The 27803-nt window shown below is 43.0% G+C and overlaps 1 protein-coding gene across 2 annotated transcripts; it reads right to left on the bottom strand.

Annotated features, from left to right (window-relative positions):
* Positions 1-279: 279 nt before the first annotated feature.
* Positions 280-27157, bottom strand: ergic1 (endoplasmic reticulum-golgi intermediate compartment 1). 2 transcript variants are annotated; one of them, XM_052076081.1, is made up of 10 exons: positions 26992-27157; positions 15823-15884; positions 10852-10924; positions 9665-9759; positions 7684-7808; positions 6581-6685; positions 6429-6489; positions 4923-5023; positions 4204-4326; positions 280-1952 (listed from the first exon to the last, which is right to left on the bottom strand). In XM_052076081.1, the coding sequence occupies exons 1-10, from the start codon at positions 27009-27011 to the stop codon at positions 1845-1847; spliced, it is 873 nt and encodes a 290-aa protein (XP_051932041.1). In that variant the 5' UTR covers positions 27012-27157; the 3' UTR covers positions 280-1844. The 2 variants fall into 2 exon arrangements, with proteins under 2 accessions (XP_051932041.1, XP_051932049.1); XM_052076089.1 differs by lacking the exon at positions 15823-15884 and having other exon boundaries at positions 26992-27155.
* Positions 27158-27803: the final 646 nt, after the last annotated feature.

Here is a 27803-nt window from a genome sequence, read left to right as displayed (position 1 = left end):
AAAAAAGCAGTTGAGTCACACTTAAGTGGCTCTTATCAGCGCCACACGTACGCACAGTGACGGCTTATCAAGCTCTTACAAGCTGACATCACACATGACGACCTGAACTGTAAATGAGGTGGCCGGGAGCACGGTCCACCCCACGCACGTGCACGCACGCCAAATGAAGTTGCCCGTTTTCAGTTTGATGTACTCTGACACCTATTTCCGATGCTGTTTCTAATGTGTCACTTTTTAACCTGAATCGAACATCTCCGACATAACACGGACAAACAACACTTTGGCATCTGAGCTTTTATTATGAAATGAAACATCTAGTCTGTGTTCCAGACTACAAAAGTACCATATTGTGAATGGGACCTGAAATTTTGTTTTCTCAAAGAGATTACAGAGTTGACCAAAAAAAAAGGCAACAATAAATAGTACCTCGTTTCATCAAAATCAATGAAGTGTGACAGTAACTTCATTGGCACCTTTATCAAACACAAGAATCTGATACAAAATGGGAAATGGGTGACCTCAGTCTTTTTTTTGTTTGTTAGATAAGCGTTCCGTCAATGAATAGGAAGAAACAGACAGGACAGTACTTGTTTTTCACTTGAAACACTTGCAAATCTATGAATGAACATTACAATCATACAGAAAAGGGGGGAAAAGTCGTTTTTTTAAACAGGTAGCCCAAACCATTTAAAGCCCAACAGCTTTTATTTTGATGTGGAGACTTTCCATGTCCTTATGGAAGCAGGGGGAAAGGGTCACTTCAGCAAAGTCATTTTTGTTTTTTCCTTTGTACAGACATGTTTAAAACCTAAACATTGACTATTTAATTATCTGTGAAAGTTTTAACACACACATTTCTTAACAGTCCCCTTCATCACGCCATCATTATTTTATTAGGACTTTATTCTCAGAGAGCCTATGTTTGAGTTTTTCCTAATATTGAAACTTTATACTCATAGGTTAGGATTTTTTTATTTGAAACATTGCAAGTTCTTGAAAGATATGACTTCATACTTGTAAAACTGTTGAGGTTTAACGAGAAAAAAAAGAATTTCATAGTCCTTAATATTATTCTTTAATTGTTCTTGGTTTTTTTTTCTTTTTAAACTAAAACTAAAAATACAGCATAACATTATAGACAACAAGTTACCAAAACTGGTTTGAAATAAAAAGGGGGAAAAAAATGTTGGATGGCAGTCATGAACTGGTAAAAGCATCCAAAAAGGGCATTGGTATGTCAAGTGAAAATGTGTAAATACTGTGAAATTGACTGTGAAATGCAGTTTTCCATTTGTGAAATTTACCAACCCACTCATTTTTGGCAGTGGAACTTATTCTTAGAAGTTGCTGAAAAACTTGCCAAGTCACTGAATTTTTTTTCTTAGTTTGGGCAGGAGTATAATTGCAAATTTCCAATTGCTTGTAATTGCAGGTAAACACAGAACTGCTTCTTGTGGATGGCACGAATCAAAACATGGGATGCTTGTGGAAACTCGAAAAGCACAATCACATTTTACATTTAAATTTCATGTTATAAAAAAAAAAGTCTATATCTGTAGCTCACTTAGGCTGACGCCCGACTCATTCTAAAGTTGGCCAGAGGAGGCGGACATGTAATAGTCTGCATGAGCCACACTTCACCAGAGGAGACCGAGCCCGAGGGCAGCGTCGCTAACCGAGATGAGAGCCACTAGCCTGAACGTTAGATTAGGTGCTTTAAGCACCTTCACTCAGCACCAGGGTACATTCGCTACGAGCAGGATTGGATTGAGCTAACAGGCTATTTTGTACATATAAATAATAGCGTGAGGGTGGGTGGGGGGGGGGGCGTTTGAGGTTGGGTCCTAAGAGATTTTTCCAATCTGGATCTTCTTCCAGGCCTCTGATGCGGTAAAGATGCAGGAATCAATGATGCCCGCCACTGTAAACGTCCCTCCAACGATGGCACAGATCTGTACACAAAGTAGAGCTGACAAAATGAATCCAATCCAAATTGACACACTAGATTAGCTGAATGCAATTTTTCAAATCGCAAAGGCTTACAATTTAAAAAAAAAGTAAATAAGAAAAGTGAAAGAAAAAAAGGTTTGTTTTATTGTATGTATATTTGATACATATAATTGTGGAAATTGTGTCTAGATCCGCTGCCACGGTTAACTTGAGAAAGTAACTGAGTTACTTTACTGATTACTTGATTTGAAAAGAGGTCACAAAGTTAAAAGATTACAAGTTACATGATTAGTTACATTCAACAGGTGTCGACAACCTGGCTCAACTTAAAAGTGACAACCAGTTTGGCTAATACTTCATTGTGCATTTAAGAATAAAGTTCCTTTTCAATTAAAAACAAAAAACAACATTTTTGACTGGCCACACAAGATTATAAAATGTACCTTGTGAATGAACAGGCTACTTGTTCTTCCTGGACATATTAAATAAAAGTGTTTCTTGGCTTCACCTGACAACTATTTGACATATTGAACTTGAATAAAGCCAAGGCACAAACTTAACATTTAACATGTACATTGTTTAGAAATATAACAATTACATTTGGCGACCTCATAGAGTCACAGGCAGTTAATCGCTTTATCACTTGTTTGTGAATGCTAAAGTGTCAATGACAGTTCTGTTCAATTCTTCTCATCATGATCCACTGTAGTCCGATGATTCCGCTTAGAGAAATCAGTTGTGAGTGGAAAAATGTTTGTTTTCGAGGAACACGTCACTTGCTACAATGTCTTACTGACATCACTGGTGTAGATAAATTCAGTGTGTGAGCCGCGCAATATTTAACTTTTTGTCTCATTGTTTCATGAAACATGAAAAGTTGCAGGTGATAAAGCCAGATTTACTGGCATGATTGTCCCATTAGCATAACCCGAACCTATAAGACCAAAACCTTCACGGAGGCTAGAATAAATCTGATCGGGTTTGTCATGCAGAACAATTCCTTGCTTGTCTTTGTTAAAAAAAATACAATTAAAAAAAACACATAGCGACAGGACCTTGGAGAAAAAAAATAAAAACTATGCCCACATTAAATTGAAATATTGAGGGGGGGTGAGGAATCTCGATGAAATTCTTCAGAAAAAAAACCCGAGTGTTACACCATCTGTCAGCATGAAAATGCTTCTAACTGGCTAAACGATCCGTGTTGGGTGCAGTCAACACTCAGATGGAATGCAACCAAAGAGCCTCATACTTGACTCACAATTTGATGGAATGACTCACGAGTACACCGAGAGCCCACTCATTGCCTACTTTTAAGTTTGCTCAATTCACCACGATGCCAAAACAACACAAAGGGCCAATTAGGGCGGGACACATCATCTAAACGGCCAATTTCGCCTTGACCGCACTGTGTCACTCAGTCGGAAAAAATCCGGGTGATGCAATGAAAATGTAATCTGCTGCCAGAACATGAACAAAAGTCATTTCTCCTTTTTTGGGGAATAAAAGCAAATCAAAAACCCCACAATATTTGGGGATATGATACATGCCTCATTTCATTGGAAAATGAATAACATATTCTTCGAATGAATATTGTTGCTGTCCAACGCAAAAATATGGAATCGATTTTCTCTTAAATTCTTGAACTGATTACACAGAGGAGGAATGATTTATGTTCTTTTGATTTGGTAAAAATTAGTGAAAAGTATTCATACGGAACATAATAAAGAGCATCATTTGGACAGCAACGATAAGTTTGACAATAAAGTTGTATTCAAGTGTTCAAGTTAAATTAGAAAAAAAAAATAGTTCAATGCTTTCACTATGACAATGTAGAAACAGTTATTACAAAATAAATCATAAATGACATGCTCTTCATTGGACAGTAGTAATAGATGCAAAAAAAGTAAATAAATTAATGCATTTTTCATTTGACCAGAACATATAAATAATTCGTTAAAAACACATTGTTAATTGCTCAATGTTCGTTTTTTTTTTTTTAGAAGTATGCACGACACTCAAAATAGCAAAGATTTAGATTTTGATTCGTATTTGCACATTTTATGTACCGGTACCCAATACAAAAAACAGCAGCAAATATTTGAATTACAGAAGGAAGGAATGTTCCACTTTTCGCCATCGAATTGCTCTACCGCCCGTGGCAATCTTACCATTTACAGATATGTAAACATGTAAATAAAGTGCCATTGGGGTGAGTTTCCTGGTATGAAAGCCACAGTAAGGTTGACTCACACTGGTGATGAAGCGGTAAAGGGGCTGCCTCCTCTCTGTGTACTTGACTGTGATTGGACTGAGGTCGTATCGGAACCAGATGGCCGGGATGATCCTGCCCGTGTGGCTGTACGCAACATATTCCTGCAAAAAGAGCGGGTGGTACATATTAGCGTGCTGTGGTTCTTGAGAAGCGCTCTCACCAGCAGTGTTGTACATTTTGGAATCCACTGCCGATGGCGGGTAATTGCATCCTTATCTGGAGTCCTTTCTGAGTCATAACGGTATCGACTCACTCGCGATTCATTCAGAACCAGCCTTAATGCAAATCAGACATTGGAAGTGTGTTTTGGGTATGTCAAATGCCAAGACGTGACTGCTGTGGTACAATTTCCACACATTTCGCACACACTCCATCACTGAAAGTGATGAGCCCAAAGCGCAGTTTTCAGAAGTGGTAACAGTGAAGTCACGGGAACAAAACCTGCCGCAAATCTGTGAATAATTCATACCCTCAAAAAAGGGGTTGAAAGAGCATAGAGATGACGCAAGATGGCGTGATAAATGCAGGCAAATTGTAACGGCAAGGTAGACAACACGGGGTAGAAGTGGGAGCAAATCAGAAACAGACTTGCAAATGTTGTTCAAATGTTAAAGAAATAAATCAACAGCGAGTATGTGGGGGTTCGCTCCACGTGTTTTTTTTCTCCAAATAAATGAGAGGCAGAAGACGACAGTACCTTGTTGGCCACCGTGTACTGGTAGGAGAACCTCTGTTTGCCCGACAGATCTTCATAAACTGTTGGCACGATCTTCAGGATGTAGTCATGTGAGGCCAGAGCTGCAAGGGAGGGAAATAAATATCACATTTATTTGTTACGTGACATTTTCGTCAAGAGGCTTCTAGATGTGTAAATATATTTTTATAGGTAAAGTGTCTTGGGCTGTTTGAAATCATTTGCGTCAGTTATACCGCGGACGTCTAAGTGATCGTTTTGGGGTTTTTTTAATAGTATACAGGCAAGTTTGAATTTAGACTTGGACGCCATTAGTGAAGTCCAATGTGCCGCAGCATGGTGGGTAGCACCTAGGTCTGCTGGAAGAAATGCAGCGTGATCACCAGCAAGAGGACGAGGCAGAAAAGGTCCCCAACTGAGCTCCAGTTGTGTTATCGTAGCAATCGTTTGGCAGTTTCTAAGTACCAGAACATCAATGCTACTTGTTGTAGGCCCACCTATGTTGCTTCACATGCATGTTCGCAAGAAGCTAAAAATTTATGGTTTGGATAAACACTTTGGTATACCGTTTAATTGTCCTTTGTTTTATGTGCTAGCTTGATCGTAAACTTGAGCTGGGAAAGACAGGCAAACAGCTTAAAGCGAGCACAAGGACAAGCAGGCAGGCATGCGTGTGCAGTAAACAAAGAGGAGTCCTTCACCGTTCGAGATGGTGCAGGCTACGCAGGTGGCATTAAAAACCAACGCCGTGCCGAGAATTTTTAACCAGGTGGCAAACTATCTTAAGCGCTAGGGGGATGATTTGCACGACCTCTCAAAAGCGGCGCCATCTCCGGGCTAGGCGGTGGCGTGTTGGTCGTAATGTCAATAATGCGAGTGGAGGCCGCGGTCGTAAATTCAGCCGCCGAGACATCAGACCAAAGGATTGCTGTGTTCATCATGCGCGCAAGGTCGGAGGACAAATAAATCTCGGCCTTGACCGTGTGTGAATGAGCTCCCTTTCTGCTGTAGTTCCTGATTCTCGAAAGCACATTTTGTACCATCAAAAGACCATCCGGCATGGAAACTTTCACATCAAAAGTGGAATATCACTGGCTCAACCTATTTCATAGTATTGTCTGCAAACAATGTGTCTTAATTCGTTCAGGATTAACGTGAGATGCATGCCATTTGGTGTAGGCAAAGGCATGGTGGCCATTGGGAATTTCCCGAATGGCCGGTATATTTCCAGGAGCATCATTGCTGGAGTCCACAGCACCCAATAGGACCCAGCCTCATGGCCGTCACGGATATCCTTGACAAACCTCAGTCAGTCAGTGTCCACATTCTGTACATTTGGAGTCATCTTTATTTTGTCCGAGTACGAACAAGAGGTGTTTGCCCTCCTCCTAATGTCATCTATGATGAAATTTGGATCAGATTTGCATTCAGTCCGCCAGCGTTCCATCTCGCTGAATCACACGGTGTAATCGCACGCCGTGAACTGAGGTGCAGCGCGCAATTACGTACGATTCGATGCCAGTTTATCCGCTCCTCCTAAAGCATTGAAGGCGCCTTGGACTTTTTGCACCTGTGGGACCAACGAGAGATGGGGTAAGTTTGTCGATTTTGCTGGATGCTTCGCTTTTTACGTTTTGCGTCAGAAGTGTGCGATTCCCAACCTGAAGCTTCTCTCCAAATGCCAGCTTGTGGATCGTGTGAGTCATGTCGGGACTTTGGGGCTGGGCCGTGGCACTGTGTGTGGACACGTGGAAGTTTCCTGGCACCTGCTCACACAAGGGCACAAATAGAGTATGCAAATAGTGTCAACAGTCTCAGTGTGTCCACTCAGCTAAACCACAACACATTTACACTTGACGGCAATAAAAGTTCCACCTGTCTGCAATAAACACTTTGGGCTGACAGCATCAGAGAGAAAATAATTTTTGTGTTTATTCATGTGGTTATAGTTAACAGTGTTAAACCCGCATTTTATACTTACCAAGACGTATTTTTTCCAGAATATTTTGTCCAGGTCATATACTGAAATGGGCTAACCAAAATACAGTATTTGAAAGAGTGCCAACGGAGCAGTTTTACACCACCACAAACTAGGGCCTAAGCGACACCAATTCGGATAAGTGGCAGAATACGATTCCAATCTGCCAATTAATCGGATGATTAAACAAACAATATAATGAACAAAATAACTTTACGAATTATGGGCAGAACATTTGAATGTTTTACAATATTTTGTCCTTTGGGTTGGTTAAACATTACAACAGAAAGAAAAATCAGCAAAAACTGGCTGATGATTGCTATTCAATATCTTTGTCTCGCGCTATAAGGCCGATTCATCAGTCAGGCAACGACACGCACTATCCAAACAATAAAAATGTTGTCAAGCAATGGAAATGAATCTAATCGAAACTTTATTCTGAAAGTTATGAAATTATGAGAATATCGACTACTTTTGGTTGGTGTCTTTGTAAATTGTATGGTGATGAAACTGTGCAGGTGAAACAAATGTTGTGACATGAAAATGTAACGGATGTTAACAAACGAGTTAGCGCATTGGAAACAAGATGTCCCTAACCCACTGTGAAACAATCACGCCTGCAAAATACATTTTACAATTATTCCATGGAAGAACGTGTTAAATGGCCAACTACTGGGTTAATGATTGTAAACCCTGAGGAGAGAATGACGCATGAGACGCTGGGAATACAAGCTGCGCTTCGCAGGACACCGCAATGGTGTGCACGCGTGTGTGGCGAGACGTTACTTTGTTGATGGCGAACTCCCCTTCGAAGCGGCAACCGGCTCCGTGGTTGAGTGCAACCTTCATGGAGTTGTCAATGTGGCCGACTTCATGGCGCCCCATCTCATCTTGGATGTCCAAACCCACCACTGAAAACGGAGCAAGAAACAATGGCGGCGCGGCGTCAGCGTGCAGCTCCACTATCAAGTTCCCTTTTTTGTCATTTCGACTCAAACACTAATTCGACATACAGTCCCCTGAGTAACAAAGAGTACCTTATATCCTATCACAAGAAATGGATAACAGTTAATGAAAAAACGTTCATGTGGGATTTTGATCAAATGTGGTCCAAATACAATACAATCCTTCTTCATTCATACAGCGCTTTCACAACAGCTGATAGATGGAGAGGAAAGCAGATCTGGGAAATGGGCAGTTCAACTTAAAGTGTCCTTTAAGCATGAATGTAACGAAAATTAACTTATCATAAATAATTATAGCGTAAATGTCTTACACCCCCCGACCCCCTTCCCCATCTTAGTCATTTAATTTCTACATGAGCTTGCGGGGTTCATTTGAAAATGTATTTATTTCTGTACTACTGTACAGTTGAAAACAGAAGAAGAAACAAATAGTTCTATGGCCACCTCAACCATTTTTAATCCAAAACTGAAATGGCCCCTGACCCAAAAAGTTCCCCATCTGCGGTTGAAGGCGTTCGGAAAAGTCATTCAATTTCTCCATTCAAACCAATTGTTTTTCACCAACGAGCATTTTCCACTAAACTTTAGTTTTGTATCCAAACCTATAGTGATGACCGGTATCACATACTGAACTTGACCCATATAGCGTGGAAATGTTAGACTCTTTGACACTCTCTGTGTTACTCCGTCGTCACTAGCCACAACTTGTGTACCACCCCTGCAGGCTGTTGTGTGTTGGCAGACTCGAAGTGGGCTATTTTCAGCGCCTGGCTGTTTCGACTGCGCGCGTCGGTAGGATGTCCACTAAAGACCTCTGCATGCCGTCTGTCTGACCTTTGGAAGGCATGTTGGACGCCTATTTGCCGCGCTTTTTTGGACGGCGATCTCAAAATACAGCACAGAGATAAGAAGCGGTGTTTGTCCTTTTTAAGAGATTTAAACTTGCGAGAAGTGAATCCGGGGCAAGGAGATGATGATTACGACGTTGAGGTTATGACAGGCGGCTTCTGCTTTTCTACGGTCATGCAGCAAGATAGAGGTCAGTCAGCGGAGGGAGATGATGTCTCATTGCGGAAAAGCGACTAAAAGTGAAGGCGCTTTCCGTGATGACGTGGCTCTTCTTTAATGCATTTGTGATGGATGGTGACCTTTTAAGGAGCCTGGAAAATATACAACATATAACGTCTCAGGCAGAGAATCGCAGAGTCCAAGCTGACTGAACTGCTTGATTCTTCTTGCAAAAATAAATAAATAAAAAATAAACCCCACCATGAACTTTGATTAGGATTTCAGCCTGGCTTTTGTTTAGCGTGTCACGAGTGATCTTGTCAAAACACAAGGTCAACAGCTGTTTTCCCGCATGCCAAAAACCTCTTTTTTTTCCAGCAATCTGGACCCGATTTTTCACACTCTCTTTGATTCGAGTCATCATTTTGTGAGTCTGTGGGCGAGTTTTCTCGTTGCTTGTTTGATTCATGGCAGGCGGCATAGTTTGTCATGGCGGTCATGAAGGGAGAAAATAAACAGACGGCTCTTCGTCCTGACATCGCCAAAGGGGGAACCTCTTGATGTCAAAGGCAGACCTTGACCACGTGGCAGCGACACATCAAATGGGGGCAGATGAAGATATGAGTGCCACTAAGTGGGGGGCATGCCAAAACACAGGCCTCGATGAAATGGCATGGCAAAGACAAGAACGCCCAAGAGGCGATGCGACGGTGTGAAACGGACAGCATGCAAATCGAAGGTTTAGAAAATGGTGCGTGCGTGTGCGTGTGTGAATATATTGTGTTTATACTCACAATCACAGTGTAAGTTTGGCAAACTGATGTTTAAACTCACTTCTATCTTCCCACCACTGTCTTTATCGGGATCATCCACATACAGTTCATTTACACTAGGAATAGAAGAAGACAGACAGTTGGAGTCATTTTTTTTCACATTTTCTTTACGTACTTTACGCGTAAAACACACAACTTCTAGTTTTCTGTTACTACTCCAATCGATGTACACACGCATGAATAAAAATTCATTTTTCAATGAAATATCTGTCTTCTCTAATGCTTGCCGATGTTTTCTACGGACGGTCTTTCTAGTCGTTGCCTGTGGTCACTATGATTGCCTCCTGTTTTCCTGTGCCCAGTCTGCTTCAAGTCAATTGCCAATTCCCAAAGAAGATACACCGGAAGCTGTGTGAAGCAAGAAGACTGGCATTCCAAGTCGTAGGACTTGCACGTCACCATAGAACTTTCTTACTCGCTATCAAAATTCCATTGGTTTATTTCACTATTAGTAGCACCCAAATGATTTGGATTCTTGTACGTCTGTTCCAAACGTAGATCTGTGATGCAACTCTGCGCGTTGGTCATCTTCTTTGGTTGAGATGGAGTGCTGGATATTTTTCTTTTATATTTCTTTGACCTTTTGTTTTCAAACTTGTGCCACTGTTAAAATGTGACTTTCAAATCATCGCCTTGCGGTTAATAAGGTTTTTATTCAGGCTACAGTTGGCCTACATTTCCATTATTTCAAATGTATTTTTATCTAGAGACGATTAGACGTCAGAATCTTTTAGAATCGTTTTGAGTGAACAGTGAAGACAGCCTTTTCCAGTACAGAATAGTTTTGGCTCATCCACGCATCCATCGGCCGTTGCTGTCAAACCCATATTGTGAGGATTTTCGTCTCCCTCTAAGCGTCATTTCCGTATTGTTTGTCACACACGGCTTCCTGGCTTGCCTAATTACACATTGCCTCAGAGCACAGAAAGCCAATTTCCTGTGACAAAAACGCACTCCACTCAGCTCTGATGACACAAAGCATCAAAAGGCATTCGGCGACACCGCTGATGACGTTCCGCTTATGAGCATATTGGAGTGCCGGTTTTGGATGGGTGTAGCAACTAAGTGGCCAGCGTGTCAAGGCGTGTGTCGCAGCCTCCTGGGACGTGACAACATATACTTACAGAAACCCAGGCCGGGCAACCTACATTTCAGTGGCTATGAATCCTGTCAGCTCCGAGAGGAAGAGGAAGAGTATGACGACGCAGCACAGGATGGAAACTGCGGGCACAGGGGAACAGAGTGGAAATGAATATCCGCCCTATAAGACAGATGGCACTTCTTCAATGTCAATCTCAAATGACATCACTATTTTGAAGAGATGATGTAAACCAAATGAGCCCGTCTGCTCCACGAAGGAGACGAGGATGAGCTGCGGTGCTGAGATTAATGAAATCACAGAGGCTGTAAATAGTCTCCCTGAATAGCAGCTCGAATGGCGATGCTCATGCGAGCATGTAACCATTCTGTTGCACCATTTTTAGACGCCCTCCTCCGCCATCGCAACACGGCGCCAAGGAGGAGGTGAGCTCATAGAGTGCGGCAAAACGTCCATCTTGAAATTTCCCAAGAAGACGTAAATACTCGTGACTCACAAAATCCACCTGAAATATTTTACATTTCCACGGAACTTTGGAGCTCAAACTACTGTCATTGTAACATATTTGCACAAACAGTGGCCAGGGGCATTGCCAGGAGTTTCGTACCAATGCATCCAGAGACAAGGTAAACACCAGTTTGGCCTAAAGGTTTACTCTGGATGGTTCAAGTCTGTGATTCTCAACTCGTGGAACGGGAACCAAAAGTGGGTCATGGACAGCTAATGAAAATTGAAATGTATTTAGATTTTTTTTTTTTCTGTCCACTACGGAGGTGTACCCTCCAGTACATAGAACATGTTCAGGGACTGGAAATTATTTTCTTTATGATTTTCCAGCATAAGGAAAAAAAAACGAATTTTTGAAATTGTCAAAAGGAAAAATTTTGACAATGGAAATAATTTTTGGGAATGATGACAGGAGCAGAGACCATGTAGCTCGTTTTGACTGGATATTACCTCACATGTACAAATTGTAGTCACAAAAAAAAAATGCGTTGGATGATATATTTCTAAAATTCATAAAAAAAGGCGAATGGAGAATGACGCGGCGGTGTCCTTTGCCGTCTCCTTATGACGGCTCAGTATTCGGACATCAGTACACGCCAGTCCAAAATGGTAGCCAGCTTCAACTCTTCGTCCTTCCCAAATCCGATCTTCCACCCAAATCAATCTGCCGAGTCAAAATGAATCCAACCTCAAAACAAATAAAAGTAACCCAATTTGCTCAAAAGCCACAGCTACCAAGAAAGTGGGTTAGGAAAACAACCCAGCATTTTTAATATGTGTAAAAAGAAGGTTAAAAATACGAAGATAAGTGTTACATTGAAGTGTATGAACTAAGCCTGAGAAAAAGAGGCCAAATTTGCATTATGACTTCAATCCAGGACAGGGTTTTAGGTTATAATTCCATTGCGCAAAAGAGGTGAACCTATTTTTATACTTGGACGACAGGAAAGAATGTTAAAAAGTCCTGTTACAAAACATATTTAAATAAAAAAAGAAAATGGGGAAGAAGCCGATAGGGAAGAAGCTGACGCAGTTACACAACCGGTTGTAACCACAGCGGTCTGACCGCTGTGGTGAGAAGCCTTGGGCGGCAGGCTCTCACCCAGCAGGTGAGGCGCATTTACGTGGCAACCGTCTCTAAGGATCACAGTCACACGACCTTGAGGTTTGCAGGGCGTCACAGTCAAACTTGCGGCTGTTGGAGGATCTACTTTGTGTAATGTTTAACTGCCAAACAACAGTGCCGCAACGACACCGGAATCAGCAATTTAGCTTGGAATGAAGACTCCAAGAGCTTTACTTCCTGAGGTTATTGGAGGGGAGGAGGGGGAAAAAAAGTACGGGAGGAAAAAGTGACAAGTCCAGCAGTATAATTTGAGCTCATCCTTCCTTAGTGTTCACACATGGGATCACAGGAGGGGGGGATGTACATGACCGAGATCCCACAGAGTCCGACGCCATGCTGCGCGCTCCTGTAAACAGGCGCACCTTTCGACAGTTAGGCTGCCCGAGGCCTATTTTAAACACCAAACGAGAACAATGAGAGTTTTCTATCAGCTTGGGCAGGCCGAACAAATATTACGCATGACGTTGGGGGGCTCCGGAAAAAACACCACCGTGGTTGAAGACGGACGTACTGTATTGTTAAATGCAAAAGAATGTGGCGCTAAAACAGACCAACTAAAGCGTGCTAGGGTTCAAATATGTGGCCTTCTGTGATGTGAAGGGGGTCGTTTGGAGTTCCCTCCGAGAGGCCGCTCAGCCCAATATCCGCAAAAAGCCAGTGGCCTTTACGACCAGACAGTAGATGGCGACAGGAAGGGTGGTGACTGACTACTCGCATCCTTTTCCTCTGAGGTGGGAAACCAACATCTTTAACAGCCTCGCTCTACTCCCTGTCATCCAGAAAGGTGTTTGTAATCAGCAACATTGAAACATTATGTCATTTTGCCTGCGGAGACTGGCCGATTGTTGGACAATGCGCTTTCATCAGGTGACCGATGCGAGAAGATGACTGAGGAGCCCAAAGTGTGTCATGGAATCTTCTCAAGTGGTGAAAATTTTAAATGATTAGATGATGACTTACTGGTGACAAACGCATGACGTGGGAGGAAAAACATTCGGTATCCGAAGTGCCTGCGGCCATCTTTGACACTGTTGTCATTGTAGCTAACCAAATGGGTACAACGGCACGTGCATTCACTTCGCTATGGGCTTGAAGGGACTTGAATTGCAGCGGATCTCCGTGTACCACATTGTGCTTTAATTACTGTTCTTTAATAAGATGGAATTACTAAACTGGTTCTGTCAAACAAAGCTAGACGATGCAAAATACACACACGCACACACACACACCTAGCTTTAGCCTACGTTCACACAATCAAAAGCTCGTAGAAGAAACAAAACCAAAAAAAACTTGACGCTGGATTTTGACAAACTTTTGTGAATAAAGTCAAAACAAGCCCTGCTTTCAAACTTGAGGCACAAAAAATATGAAAGTCAGGCCAGTTTTTGGCAAGGCCACTCCTTGTCCTCCCACAGACAAAAAAAAGAACCCTCTTTGTCTTGTATGTGTTGGTTGAGTTTAGGTTTTCGTACAAAAAGCACAAATGCTACAACTGCGCTGTGGTCACACCAGCATTGTTTTGACGACGACATATTTGTAAAGGTTTGTTTTTCCTTTTATGTTTTCCATAACAGTGTCATTTTCAAATTACTTGCACATTTGCAAATATTTGCCTTTTCAGGCTTCAACCGGTGTTGTAGAGTGTCCAAAAAGACACCGTTTGCCTATTTTCAATACAAAGTGGTGAAGCCGAGAAACGACAAGGAAAGGAGAGGAAAGAAATGTCATCTGTGCTGTATGTTGCACATAGAGCATACTTGACAATAAAGTTGACTTGACAAAAGATCATTATGATGATGATTTTCAGTTCGTTCAGACGTTGGTAGACCAAGTAACATATTACTAAAGGCGTAACGACAACATAACTAGAGTTTGGATCGTTATGAGGGAGCGATAAGGGGCTGCTGTTCTCCCCGCTTTCTGTCTCCCGAACAGGGAGCGCAGGGGAACCTTAGGGAAGCGTATTGCTGCCACACCAGGACAAACAAAACACAACACTTATCATGTCAAAATTATCACGTGAAAAGTGCAAAACGTGACAAAGTTGGCCTCACGCAGGATTCCTCAACTTCTGTTGTTGGTTCAATCCTACAGCAGGACGCAGTGGCACTTGCTTCTGAATCCAATGGCACGAAACCTGGAGCTGCTGAGCCTTTTACGAAGTCGCGGTTTCCTCATACACGTGCAGCAATTTCATGTGAGTGTATCGTTACATTGCCCGTTTTTGACCAGCACGTTTTCACATTTTTACATGCTGATATTACCTTTTGTGATAGCTATCACCTTTCAACATGACAATTTTCACATTTTTACATGATACATTTTTTTCGGGGGGGGGGGGGGGGTCCCCTGGTGTGACAGCAATTCGATTTAATTGGCTAAAGATTTTCGTCACTCATCTTGTCAAAAAATGTTTTCACGAAAACGAAACAAAGTCATTCATTGATTAGATAATTACATTGATTGACAATTTTGTGACCAAATAAAAGCCGGATGAAAAACCAGAGTGACAAAATCCAATCAGATGAAGGAATATTACCATACGCGAGTAAGAGTAAAACGAACCGCTGCGACAATGCAACAGATGGGTGAAAGTAAGAAGAGAACCAATCAGAGGCCGACTGGAGCAGTGAACGGAACCCGGTCGGGTGCCGTAGCAGAGACTGCCTACTGCACTTCATTTCGATTAATGTTCAAACATGGTTACATTCATTGTAATTAATCTGGTGCAATCATGCGCATATTATTTATATTTATATTTTTGCTGTTGTTGGAAGGTTATTGATAGGTTTTAAGGTCAGGGTCATATAATTTCAACATTTTCTTGCGCTACACTTGTTATACTTTTCGGTATAAAAGTTTTAATGCATGCAGAAGGAAAACCTCAAACATATTATTTATTAATTTGGTTGACAGAAAATGTCATTTTCGTCGACTAGAAACAAAACTAAAACTAGAATACAATCAGATGACTCAATTATGACTCACGCTTGAATTCATTTTAGTCAAATGACTGTAACTAAAACTAAATTCAAATTTCTGGTACAAATCAACTTAGCACTCAGTGATTTCCACATCATTTAGCAGCGCTGTGTACTGCCACATAATAGCCCGGTTGCCATTTGTCCTTTCAATGTGTTTGAGCAAGGTGCAAAATGTGAATTTTGACTTGAAAACTGCAATGCGAATCCATTTTAATTTGAGCAGTGTATTACTATGATTATTATCAGTTTTATTGTTACTGGTCATAGTAGTAATAGTAGAATTTGGTCAGAGTGTGTCAAAGTTAAATTGAAAGCAATAACCATGCAGACCAGTCGACAACTATTTTGTCAGGAAAAGGGAATTCAAGCAAAAACAGAATGAAACTTCATGGGGTGCACTCACTGAAAGCGCCTGTGTACGTGGGCTGGGTGAGATCTTTGGGCACTTTCCTGTAGATGTCGAACCTGGGAAGAAATGGAGAGGAAAGAAAAGAGGGGTGCGAGGGGGAAAAAAAGAAGTTGAAAAGGTAAACATGAGCTGCTGAGAGAGGAAGGACATCATGTACCCGTCGGGCCGTGCGATATTATGGAAGAGTGCTGGAATGTTAGCAGTGGAACGTCGCCATTACTTATACAGGCCCAGACAGCCTGCCGCAACACACACCACCCAGCTGTTTGCACTACATTTTTGGCCTGACCTTAACGTGGCTCCCTGACACATAACATTACACAAGAAAGCACAAGACCAACAAAAAAATAAAACAAAATCACGATAAGCTCATGATACTTTGACCAAACCACGGAACGCATCAGGACACAGCCTCAGTGATAAATCACACGGAAAAGACAACAAATCTACAAAACAGAATATGGGAAGCAGCTGGAAAAGGGAAAGGACTTGCCGGAAAGCGACACGTGGTAGTTTGGTCTTTTTTCTTTTTGGTTTCGTTAGCAGGTTCCATTATTTTGTCCACAATTGTAGAGTTTGAATCTTGTTTAAATTATCTTTGTCAAACAAAGATGTCATTGTGCAACTGCTAAATGGGCTTGACACGATTTTGGAGTCGATTACTGAGCGGCGAGTTTAAAAAAACAAACAAACAAACACTAACCAATCACTGATTTGATTAGATGACCCAATCTATTGAAACAACTTTTTACTCGAGTCGGACTGGCTTGGCCCACGAATAGCCAAAATGATTACATAACTGACACCTATTGAAATGCATTGGGGGAAAAAAAGGAATTCGACACTCAATATTCTCCTCAAAGTTTTTCTTGATACTCCGTGAATAAACATTACACAAATATATGCAGTACAGTAATACCTAGTTTATCGCGGCTAATGGGGACCCAAAACCACCCGTGATAAATGAAAATCCGCAAAGTAGCGACCAATAAACATATACAGGTAAAAAAATAAAAATGAAAATTTAAGTCCGCAAAAAGTCCCCAAACGGCCCGCGAGAAGCTGCAAAACAACAGTGAGTAACTCCGAGTAACAGAGAGCAACATATACAGTACTGTACTCCACATATATATTTATTTATGAATATGTTTGAAAAAATCCGCGATGCACTGAAGCCGCGAAACACGAACCGCGAAATATCACTGTACATAAACAAGTTGCCTGTAATTAAATTGACATATTACGCAAGCTTGTGATCAGATCGGTTGATTTCAACTCACAGATCAATGATTGGCCCTCAAAATCCTGTTTTTGTCAAATCTATTTCTGAAAGTTCTATTTAATGTCAAAACTAATTATTATTACAGATATAGCTGGTCACATAAGAACGCTTTAGTTTCGCCGATGCATCACAGAGGACCAACATATGTAATTATCCACCTCTGCGGTAAATTGGACCAATACCATAAAAAAAGACCCCAAAATATGTATTACCACACAACTCATCACCATACAGTGACTCCTCTACTAATGTTGTTTAAGTCTATTTCAGGAGTGAAGCGGAGGGAAAATGTGCGACTTAACAACAGTACTATTTCAGTTCATGAGCTCACGCATATGTCCTTTTTGGGCTGCGATATATTTTTCAAGCCAAACGGCACAACTGACAGCACACAAGCGCTCACATACTCCTTCCTCATCTGCTGCCAAAACAGTCACATCTGTTGACATATCTTCCAGCCCGAGCTGCCAGTGAAATCATGACGGCTGAGGCAATGCAGGGTGGGGGAGGAAGTGGGAGGGAGGCGCTTCCTGTCCAGCCCGGACTCTGCTACTTCACTTGCCTCCCGCCATCAGCTCCCCCCTTTTTTGCTTTCTAGTAGGTATGCAACGATTCATCAAAAATACATTTAAACTGCTAAAACTCTGCATCGATGTTAAAAAATAAAAATATATATATATATATATATATATATATACACACACACACACATGTAAAAATCAATAAATATATTGATCACAAACTGATCTGATAGATTGTACATTTATTTCTTTTCCTATTTAATTCTGGCAAAAACAAAACAACACAAAAATGCAGTTAAACAGTCAAAAAGATTTGCTCATTTACGAAAAGTCACTGTTTAGAGCAAATACAAATTGCAGCTGTTGAAATGAAAACAGCTTTTGGTTATAAAATGAGTCATTCATTTTGTAAAAAAAAAAAGACCTCAGGAACTGAAAATTGAATCAAAGCATAGCTTCATCATTACATCCCTGCTTTCTATATAGGCAGGGTCCAAGTGAGGTTCAGCCTCTCAGTGAGTCCACTTCCACTGAGAACTGCCTGTACTTCGGGTCAGCGGAGGGCAAAGAGAAAGACTGCATGGGCTCGCTCATGAAGGGGGAGGACACTGCAGGAATCATTTCACAATTCCTGAACTGGCGGCCCGGTAGTCCAGTGGTTAGCACGTCGGCTTCACAGTGCAGAGGTACCGGGTTCGATTCCAGCTCTGGCCTCCCTGTGTGGAGTTTACATGTTCTCCCCGGACCTGGGTGCTCCAGTTTCCTCCCACATTCCCAAAACATGCATGGCAGGCTGATTGAACACTCTAAATTGTCCCTAGGTGTGAGTATGAGCGTGGATGGTTGTTCGTCTCTTTGTGCCCTGCGATTGGCTGGCAACCGATTCAGGGTGTCTCCCGCCTACTGCCCGGAGAAGGCCGGAGACCCCCCGCGACCCTAGTGAGGATCAAGCGGTTCTGAAGTTGAATGAATGAATGAATGAATTCTGGACTTAGAGAACAAACCAAGTCAGTTAGGATGAGCACTATCAGGGTTTTTCCTGCGTCCAAAATTGTGTCGCGGCCACCTCCAGCTAATTTTGTGCCGCCCCGAGCCAGGCCGATTGATATCGCTCAACAAAGCGTAAATCTCCAATTGTGCTGATTGAGCGATTGATATCTTTCCGTGGCGACTCCGTATTTTAACTGCAGTTGCAGCATTACTATGGAGGCGCTATTTCAACAGCAGTGCAGAGGAAAAACCTGAAGCAACAACCGAAAAACAGAAACGCACCGAATCGTGTTTTTTACTGGCTAGTCGGTGATATTGGTGTCCTGATTTTCCCTGGCCGCTGAAACAAGCAGGTGAATATTGCATCCAATCATGTCGTGTTTATTAAAATAAACGTTTCGTTCGTGTCAAAGTCATGTTTATGATTTTTAGCGTTGCACATATGGCAGGGGACCTCAAAAACCTTTGAAAAATCGACGTCGCCTCGGCGAAGGCCACATGAATCCATTTCCAATTAGGAGCACAACAGCAAAAAGCCAATGTGTACGTGATTGAAACATATCATTTTTTATTTTATTCTTTTTTGCATATTGTCTCAAAAACACAAAATAAAATGTAAAAAGGAAAATTTGAAGGAAAATAGAACCTACCCAAAAAAAAGGTTCTGTGTTCGAGAACCGGCACTTTTGATGTTGAGCCGCATTTCCACCAAGTTGCAACATTCAATTAATTTGAGTACAGCGTGCATTTTTTTGTGCGCAATTTGATGACAAAATAAGCCAAAATATCGGATCTAAAAGATAATCTATAGTCAGATCCGGCAGTAGGACCGATAAATTATAGATCTGTAAAAATGGGCAAAATACACGATAAGAATGCAAGCCAGATCAACGGTGACCTTATTTGGTCTGCACAGTGGTTAATTAAAAATGTAATGCTTTGGTGGGTCTTCTTCTTTTTCAGTCTTAAAATGTTATTATTACTGCAGACACGCCTTGAGCTGCCAATGTGGAGGACAAATATTTTCACAGGCTCATACGTTCAAACGTACCTGTGAGTATGTTCGAACATATTTAAATGCATTCAAACGTACCCGTGAGTACGTTTGAAAGTACTCACAAATACATTCGAACCCCACAGCACTATGGGGAAAAGCTAGGTTTATAGCATTTAGCCTACAAGTACATTGCAAGTGCATTTGAACATGCTTGTGAGTACGTGTGAGCGTATTTAATTACAGTTGAACGTATTTGTGAGTACGTTTGAACGAATTTGCCAGTCGAAATGTTTTTACTCCACCTTGGCAGCTCCACATTTCTGTACATTACCGACTTGAATAGGATTGAAAAGCTTTATGTGGAATGCTCAACCCAAGAAATTCAATGAGAACCAAGTTCTAGGTGACCACGGTTACGTGTGTGTCACAGCAATACATCTGCTTACGTTTCTGCTGATGTCTTTTTTTCTTTATCTCTCCACTCTCCTCTTACACATTTGTGTGTCTGAATTTCTCATGACGGCGATAAATATACGCGGAACATCGTGTGTGTCGGCCACACACTTCAGGGAGATCACACCCTTGATACGTTCATTCATTTCCTCTCCGGAGGACACTGTGTAAGCATGAATATTAATGGTGACTCGGAGAGGCCGTCCTTGGCTCTTGCAATTTCCTGAATTGCAGTTTGCACGTCTGCCTCGTTCCGTCACTTCTCTCTGCTCGCTCTCGTGTGCACCGCCTCAGTTGTGTGGTGATCAGTGAGGACATTGTGTACTGTCCAACTCTCTGCTGATCCCAACAAATGAAAACACAGCGTTGCTTCTTAAATAAGGAACCTTATCAAATGCTTCATACGAGGAAAATGAGTCAGTTACTTACACGTCCTGTGTCAGTAAAGTCAAGTGTTTTTTTATTTTTTTGCTCACACGTCTGGTGCTTATTAAGCATTTGTCTTGGACTGTGCACACATGATGCATCATTAAAAAGTAAGGTAGGACAATTCAACGAATTCCAATGCGATTTTCAAATCACAAAGGCTGCAATACAGTTGCGGAAAAAAATGATTCATTTTAATCGGTCAGTAGCCTTGAATTTTTTTTTTTATACAGTGTGCATTGTTTTGTTTTGGGGGGGTTTGCAAGATGGCGCCTGAGTAGTCAGCCGACGGCAGTGCTCTTCAAGAGCCTTGCTTTTTATTGTTTTTTTGTTGTTTTTGTGTTGTCATGCGGTGTTTGTTGTCAAGTCGTGTGGACCTGATGTGGACCGTTTTCAGCGGGGGGGGATCTGAAGGTGAATGGAGCACATACAGTATAAGGGACAAAATGTAGTACAGGTGGGATGCTTTAATACAACAAGCAAAACTCCCGTGATCACGCACTATTAAATGATGTAATCAAACTTGCGTACATCTTCATGAGGAAGCACACGCTTGATGGGGCTTGTGTGATCAGACATGCTTTGCGACACATCGTTCTGGGGAAGTGTTAATCGAAGTGTCAATCGATGGCGCAATTGAGAGTGAGGTGTGACACATGCGACTGAAACCGACACTAATTAATGGGTCAACGCAGGTCTGGTCCAGTGTTGCAATTGCAAGTTTTGGATGAGTCAGCGCAACAACTCAACAGGATTTGATTAACCCCCCCCCCCCCGCCCTCCCCATTGCACAACTGCTAAGTCACAACCAAAACTACACAACAGATTGTTAGACCAGCGGTCCCCAACCACCGGTTGCATTTGGTACCGGGCCGCACAATAAGAACTTACATTAATTCCATTGTATTTATTTTTTAATACGAAATATATTTTATTTTGAAAAACGACCCAATTCTCCGTTACATCCATCTTTGTTAGTCTTGACGCAGGTCAAACCACGCTTCTCCGTCACATGACTGATTACGCTAAAAACAACGCCAGAGCTTGCTAAATAAGTAAAATAAACTGCTGGACATCGCACATGATGGCGGCCTTAAAAGTACGTTCGAGACAACAACTCTGCCGGTGTTCTGGATTCAAGTTATGGCTGAATACTCTGAGATCACCACAATAGCACTGTTGCTATTTCCGACATGCTACCTGTGTGAGGAGGGGGTTTGTGCAGCAACGGCGACTAAAACAAAATTACGAAGTAGACTCGACATAAAGCACACACTTCAGGTGTCATTGTCTCCTATTACCTCGAGATGGGACTCCCCGGTTGCAGAAAATCAAGCTTGGGGCCAACACTGATTCAGCATTGTGGTGAGTTGACATTTTCATGCACTGCGAATTTGCACTGCCTCGTATTTTGAAGGCATTAAAAATTACCATAGTGATCAGAGTGTTGCGGCCAGATTAGACGCTCCTCGTGTTTATTATTATTATCTCTCGAAAACACCACAGTGTTCCTGCAGCTCTTACCATATTATTTTGTAGTATTTATCCGCCACATCTTAAATGCTGGTTCGTTGGGCAAACAAGGTTGGGGACCCCTGTGTTAGACTGCATTGCTTTACAGTTGCCCGATTTTGACAAGCGCAGTTATAAACTGCAGTGATATTTACAATAATAATTACATAGCAATTATATTGTTGTATTTATCGGTAAAATGTTCACGTTAAGTTTGATGAGTGATAATCAAGGAAACCACACTTTCTAAATGCTTAGTTTTGACTGAGGGCCGAAGGATTTTGAAACATAATGTACAGTCATTGAGAGTCTTTCTGTCAATATTGCGATTTAACATGCAATTTTTTTATTTCAAAGTCCTCTTCCTTTGTAGATTTTGGAAACAAACACAGGCAATAAATAAATTGGTATTACAATAACAAATGTCAAATATCATAATTGGTCATTGGTATTACAAGTTAGGCCCGTGCTAAATTAAAGGCAGATAAACCATGAATTAATACGAAAGAGCGTATTTACCTATGAGAGTTGCTACCTTAAACACTTTGACTTTCTTTTAAGCGTCCACTACGACAACTTGCAAAAATTCGGCCAAACGAGTCAAGTCAGTAAATCATACATCAGATTGCACCAATAATCCCAACAACTTTCTCAATTCAACTTCTCAGGTTGCAAGAAACAATTTGTATATGTGAGAACCGCACGCCTTAAGCACTGAATTTATACAGACACGATGTAAACAAATAATATACACATGTATAATAAAAAAAATAATAAAGCTGACCGACCGACTGAAATTACGTTTTATTGTTTGAAAAATTGCAGGTGGCGATTTGAAAATTGCATTCTTTTGCAATGTGAAGAAATTCAACATGTTGACTTTTGTCCAGACCGTTCAACAGTCAACACCCCACTGAAGGCATTTTAACAGCTGGAGGCAACAGTTCAAATGGAGACTTTGCCAAAGACAAATATGTACCTCCACCCAGGCTGCTGGTTCTCTGAAATACAAGTGTTGCTTATTCGTAGCTAATGCTGCAAGCTAATGCTAAACTTCACATCCAACAAACCTCAATGCAGATCTGCTCATCTTGCAGGAAGCTGCTACTGGCTAAGCCACATCCATCCATCCATCCATCTTCTACCGCTTATCCGGGGCCGGGTCGCGGGGGAAACAGCTTTAGCAGTGAAGCCCAGACTTCCCTCTCCCTAGCTACTTCTTCCAGCTCTCCCCTGGGTCTCCTCCTGGTGGGACATCCTCGGAGAACCTCACCAGGGAGGCGTTCAGGAGGCATCCGAATCAGATGCCCAAGCCACCTCATCTGGCTCCTCTCGATGTGCAGAAGAAGCGGCTCAACTCTGAGCCCCTCCCTGATGACGAGCTTCTCACCTTATCTCTAAGGGAGAGCCCGGACACCCTGCGGAGAAAGCTCATTTTGGCCGCTTGTATCTGGGATCTCGTTCTTTCGGTCACGACCCATAGTTCGTGACCATAGATGAGGGTTGGGACGTAGATCGACCGGTAAATTGAGAGCTTCGCCCTTTGGCTCAGCTCCTTCTTCACCACGACAGACCGATACAACGTCCGCATCACAGCAGACGCTGCACCGATCCGCCTGTCGATCTCTCGCTCCCTCCTCCCCTCACTCGTGAACAAGACCCCAAGATACTTAAACTCCTCCACTTGGGGCAAGATCTCTGCAATACCAAGGGCTACCAAAACGGACCCCCTCAACGCTTCGGCTGCGCCTAAAAATTCTGTCCATAAAGGTTATGAACAGAATCTGCAACAAAGGGCAGCCTTGGCGTAGTCCTACCCTCACTGGAAACTATTCCGACTTACTGCCGGCAATGCGAATCAAACTCTGACATCGGTGGTATAGTGACCGAACAGCCTGTATCAGGGGGTTCGGTATCCCATACCTAAGAAGCACCCCCCACAGAACTCCCCAAGGGACACGGTCAAACGCCTTCTCCAAGTCCACAAAACACATGTGGACTGGTTAGGCAAATTCCCACATACCGTCGAGGACCCTGCTAAGGGTGTAGAGCTGATCCACTGTTCCACGGCGGGACGAAAACCACACTGTTCCTCCTCAATCTGAGGCTCGACTTCCTGACGGACCCTCCTCTCCAGCCCCCCTGAATAGACCTACCAGGGAGGCTGAGGAGTGTGATCCCTCTGAAGTTGGAACACACCCTCCGGACCCCTTTTTAAAAAGAGGGACTACCACCCCGGTCTGCCAATCCAGAGGCACTCTCCCCGTTGACCACGCGATGTTGCAGAGGCGTGTCAACCAGGACAGACCCACAACATCCAGAGCCTTGAGGAACTCCGGGCGGATCTCATCCACCCCTGGGGCCTTGCCAATGAGGAGCTTTTTAACCACATCGGTGACTTCAACCACAGATATAGGAGAGCCCACCTCAGGGTCCTCAGACTCTGCTTCCTCCAAGGAAGACTTGTTGGTGGAGTTGAGGAGGTCTTCGAAGTACTCTGCCCACCGGTTCACAACGTCCCGAGTCGAAGTCAGCAGCGCCCCATCCCCACTGTACACAGTGTTAGTGGTGCACTGCTTCCCCCTCCTGAGACATCGGATGGTGGACCAGAATTTCCTCGAAGCCGTCCGGAAGTCGACTTCCATGGTCTTACCGAACTCTTCCCACGCCCGGGTTTTTGCCTCGGCGACCACCGAAGCTGTGTTCCGCTTGGCCAGTTGATACCCGTCAGCTGCCTCTGGGGTCCCACAGGCCATAAAGGCCCGATAGGACTCCTTCAGCTTGACGGCATCCCTTACTGCTGGTGTCCACCAGCGAGTACGGGGGTTGCCGCCACGACAGGCACCAACCACCTTACGACCACAACTCAGATTGGCCTCAACAATAGAGGCACGGAACGTGGTCCACTCGGACTCGGACTCAAAGTCCCCCGCCTCCCCCGGAACATGGGAAAAGCTCTGTCAGAGGTGGGAGTTGAAACACCTTCTGACAGGGGATTCCGCCAGACGCTCCCAACAAACCCTCACAATACGTTTGGGTGTGCCAGGACGGACCGGCATCTTCCCCCACCATCGGAGCCTAATCACCAACAGGTGGTGATCAGTTGACAGCTCCGCCCCTCTCTTCACCCGAGTGTCCAATACATGCGGCCGCAAATCCGATGACACAACCACAAAGTCGATCATCGAACTGCGGCCTAGGGTGTACTGGTGCCAAGTGCACATATGGACACCCTTATGTTTGAACAAGGTGTTCGTTATGGACAGTCCGTGATGAGCACAGAAGTCCAATAAAAAAACACCACTCGAGTTCTGATTGGGGGGGGGGGGGGGCGTTCCTCCCAATCACGCCCCTCCAGGTCTCAGTGTCATTGCCCACATGAGCATTGAAGTCCCCCAGTAGAACAAGGGAGTCCCCAGCAGGAGTACTCTCCAGCACACCCTCCTCAAGGACTCCAAAAAGGGTGGGTATGCTGAGCTGCTTTTTGGTACATATGCACAAACAACAGTCAACGCCCCGCTCGCATTGCACCCGACCCCTTTGACCCCTCCCACTGGTGGTGAGACCATGAGAAGGGGGACCCACGTTGCCTCTTCGGGCTGAGCCGGGCCGGGCCCCATGGGCGTCGGCCCGGCCACCAGGCGCTCGCCAACGAGCCCCACCGCCAGGCCTGGCTCCAGAGGGGGGCCCCGGTGGCCCGCGTCTGGGCAAGGGAGACCGAGTGCCATTGATTTTATTTCTCATAAGGGGCTTGTGAGCCGTGCTTTGTCTGGTCCCTCACCTAGGACCTGTTTGCCATGGGTGACCCTGCCAGGGGCATAAAGCCCCAGACAACTTAGCTCCTAGGATCATTGGGGCACACAAACCCCTCCACCACGGTAAGGTGACGGCTCACGGAGGGGGCCACATCCACCCATGGAAAGAAATTACGTTGAACCATGATACTATGATCACTTTTATTACTATTTCTCACAACAATTAGGAAACACAAAAATCATTTTTTATGGTTGTTCAAAATCTGGACCCAGAGAACACTCCAGAATTGAGTGGTCATTTATTTGAATGAAGTTAAGCTATATTCTCGTTCCGTGTGTATATTTCACGCGCTCATACTTGCACGCAGCTGTGTGCGCTTATCTTTGGTTTGTTAGTATTATTTGTTAGTATACAGCTAGTATTATTTCAGAGATATTCAGGCTCGGGGCAGTTGCTGTGTTCTCTTTGGTCATATTTATTATTTTATTATAACTCGCAGCACTTGAGTATATTTTTTCCTATGGGTGGGCTTATATACTGCAGAAAACAGGGGTCCCGTTACAATAATTCATGGGGGATCAGCAGGAACTGACATGTTAACATTGTGTGATTCTATTCATCTTTGCCAACACTGCAGCTCTGCTTACCTTTTGGCTTTCCTTTAAAAAATAAGAATAAAAAGTACAACTTTACAAAATAGCCCCCCCCCCCCCCCCCCCGCGAATAATTTTTAAAAAGTTAATCAATCCTGGGAAATAGGTATGAATTTCTTGACTAGAACAGATTTCTGTGCATTTGTGACAGTTTAAACAGCTTTGTAGGAGTGACCACTAAGTCTGTCTCTCGGGTATCAATGAAGAGGCCCTTGCAGCGTCAACAAACCGATACTTTGTTGCTGCAAAGCCATTAGTGTGTTCTTTGTGCCTGTTGCACTGTTTTGTGAATTGAATGCACAACGCATCACTCTGACGAACGAGAAATATGCAAAGGAGTCGAGCAGCGTTAGCGTGAGCCCTGAGGCTAGTAAAATATTTTTTTCCCCCGCCTGGTAAACCTATGGATGGTCATAAAGCATCTATGGAGCAACAAAACAACGTCACAGTGAAGCCTATTCATGCCAGACGTGACCACGGAAGAACTTTGAGTGGCTCATCGGTAGAGCTGCAGGGATGCGAGGTAAAAGCCTCACATCCGAGGCAAAATAGAAGCGGAAGTCGAGTACTCACCTCCTAACATCGAAAGGCATGATTCTGGCACAGGTAAAGGAAGGGTGGATTCGCGGACAACGCCAGAAACGATAGAGAGCACTAGAATCTTCTCTGAGCTACCGGTGGTTCATCGGTACCGGGGCTGACGTCAGCTTAGTACGCTTTGCACAACGTGATTGGTGGAGAGCTGCTTCCGGTTGGTTGTGATTCTCTTTCCCGTGGCAAAGAACGCTGGAATTAAGAATGAAATTAAATTAATACAATTTTCCTGGGTGCAATTAAATGTAAACATTGACTGTTCTGTCCGTTCAAATCAATGTTATCTGTAAAACAACAAAAAACGTGAACAAAATGAAATATAAAAATTAAATACAGTATTTGTATTGAATCTATATATATATATATATATATATATATATATCACTAGGGTCGCGGGGGGTGCTGGAGCCTATCCCAGCTGTCTTCGGGCAGTAGGCGGAGGACACCCTGAATCGGTTGCCAGCCAATCGCAGGGCACACAGAAACGAACATCCATTCGCGCACACACTCACACCTAGGGACAATTTAGAGTGTGCCGGTATATATATATATATATATATATATATATATATATATATATATATATATATATATATATATATATATATATATATATATATATATATATATATATATATATATATATATATATATATATATGTACACAGATATATATACTGTATATACTATATACAAATGGAGCTACAATCAGTCACCTCCTGCTAAGAGCGAAGGGGACATAGACTCCCTGATCCACACAACCGGGATCTACAGTAGCGACATCGGGATGT

Source organism: Hippocampus zosterae, chromosome 1 (genome assembly GCF_025434085.1).
Source record: "Hippocampus zosterae strain Florida chromosome 1, ASM2543408v3, whole genome shotgun sequence".
Classification (NCBI taxonomy): Eukaryota; Metazoa; Chordata; class Actinopteri; order Syngnathiformes; family Syngnathidae; genus Hippocampus; species Hippocampus zosterae.
Note: the sequence above shows the minus strand (reverse complement) of the source record. Positions and strands in the feature narration are given on the sequence as shown.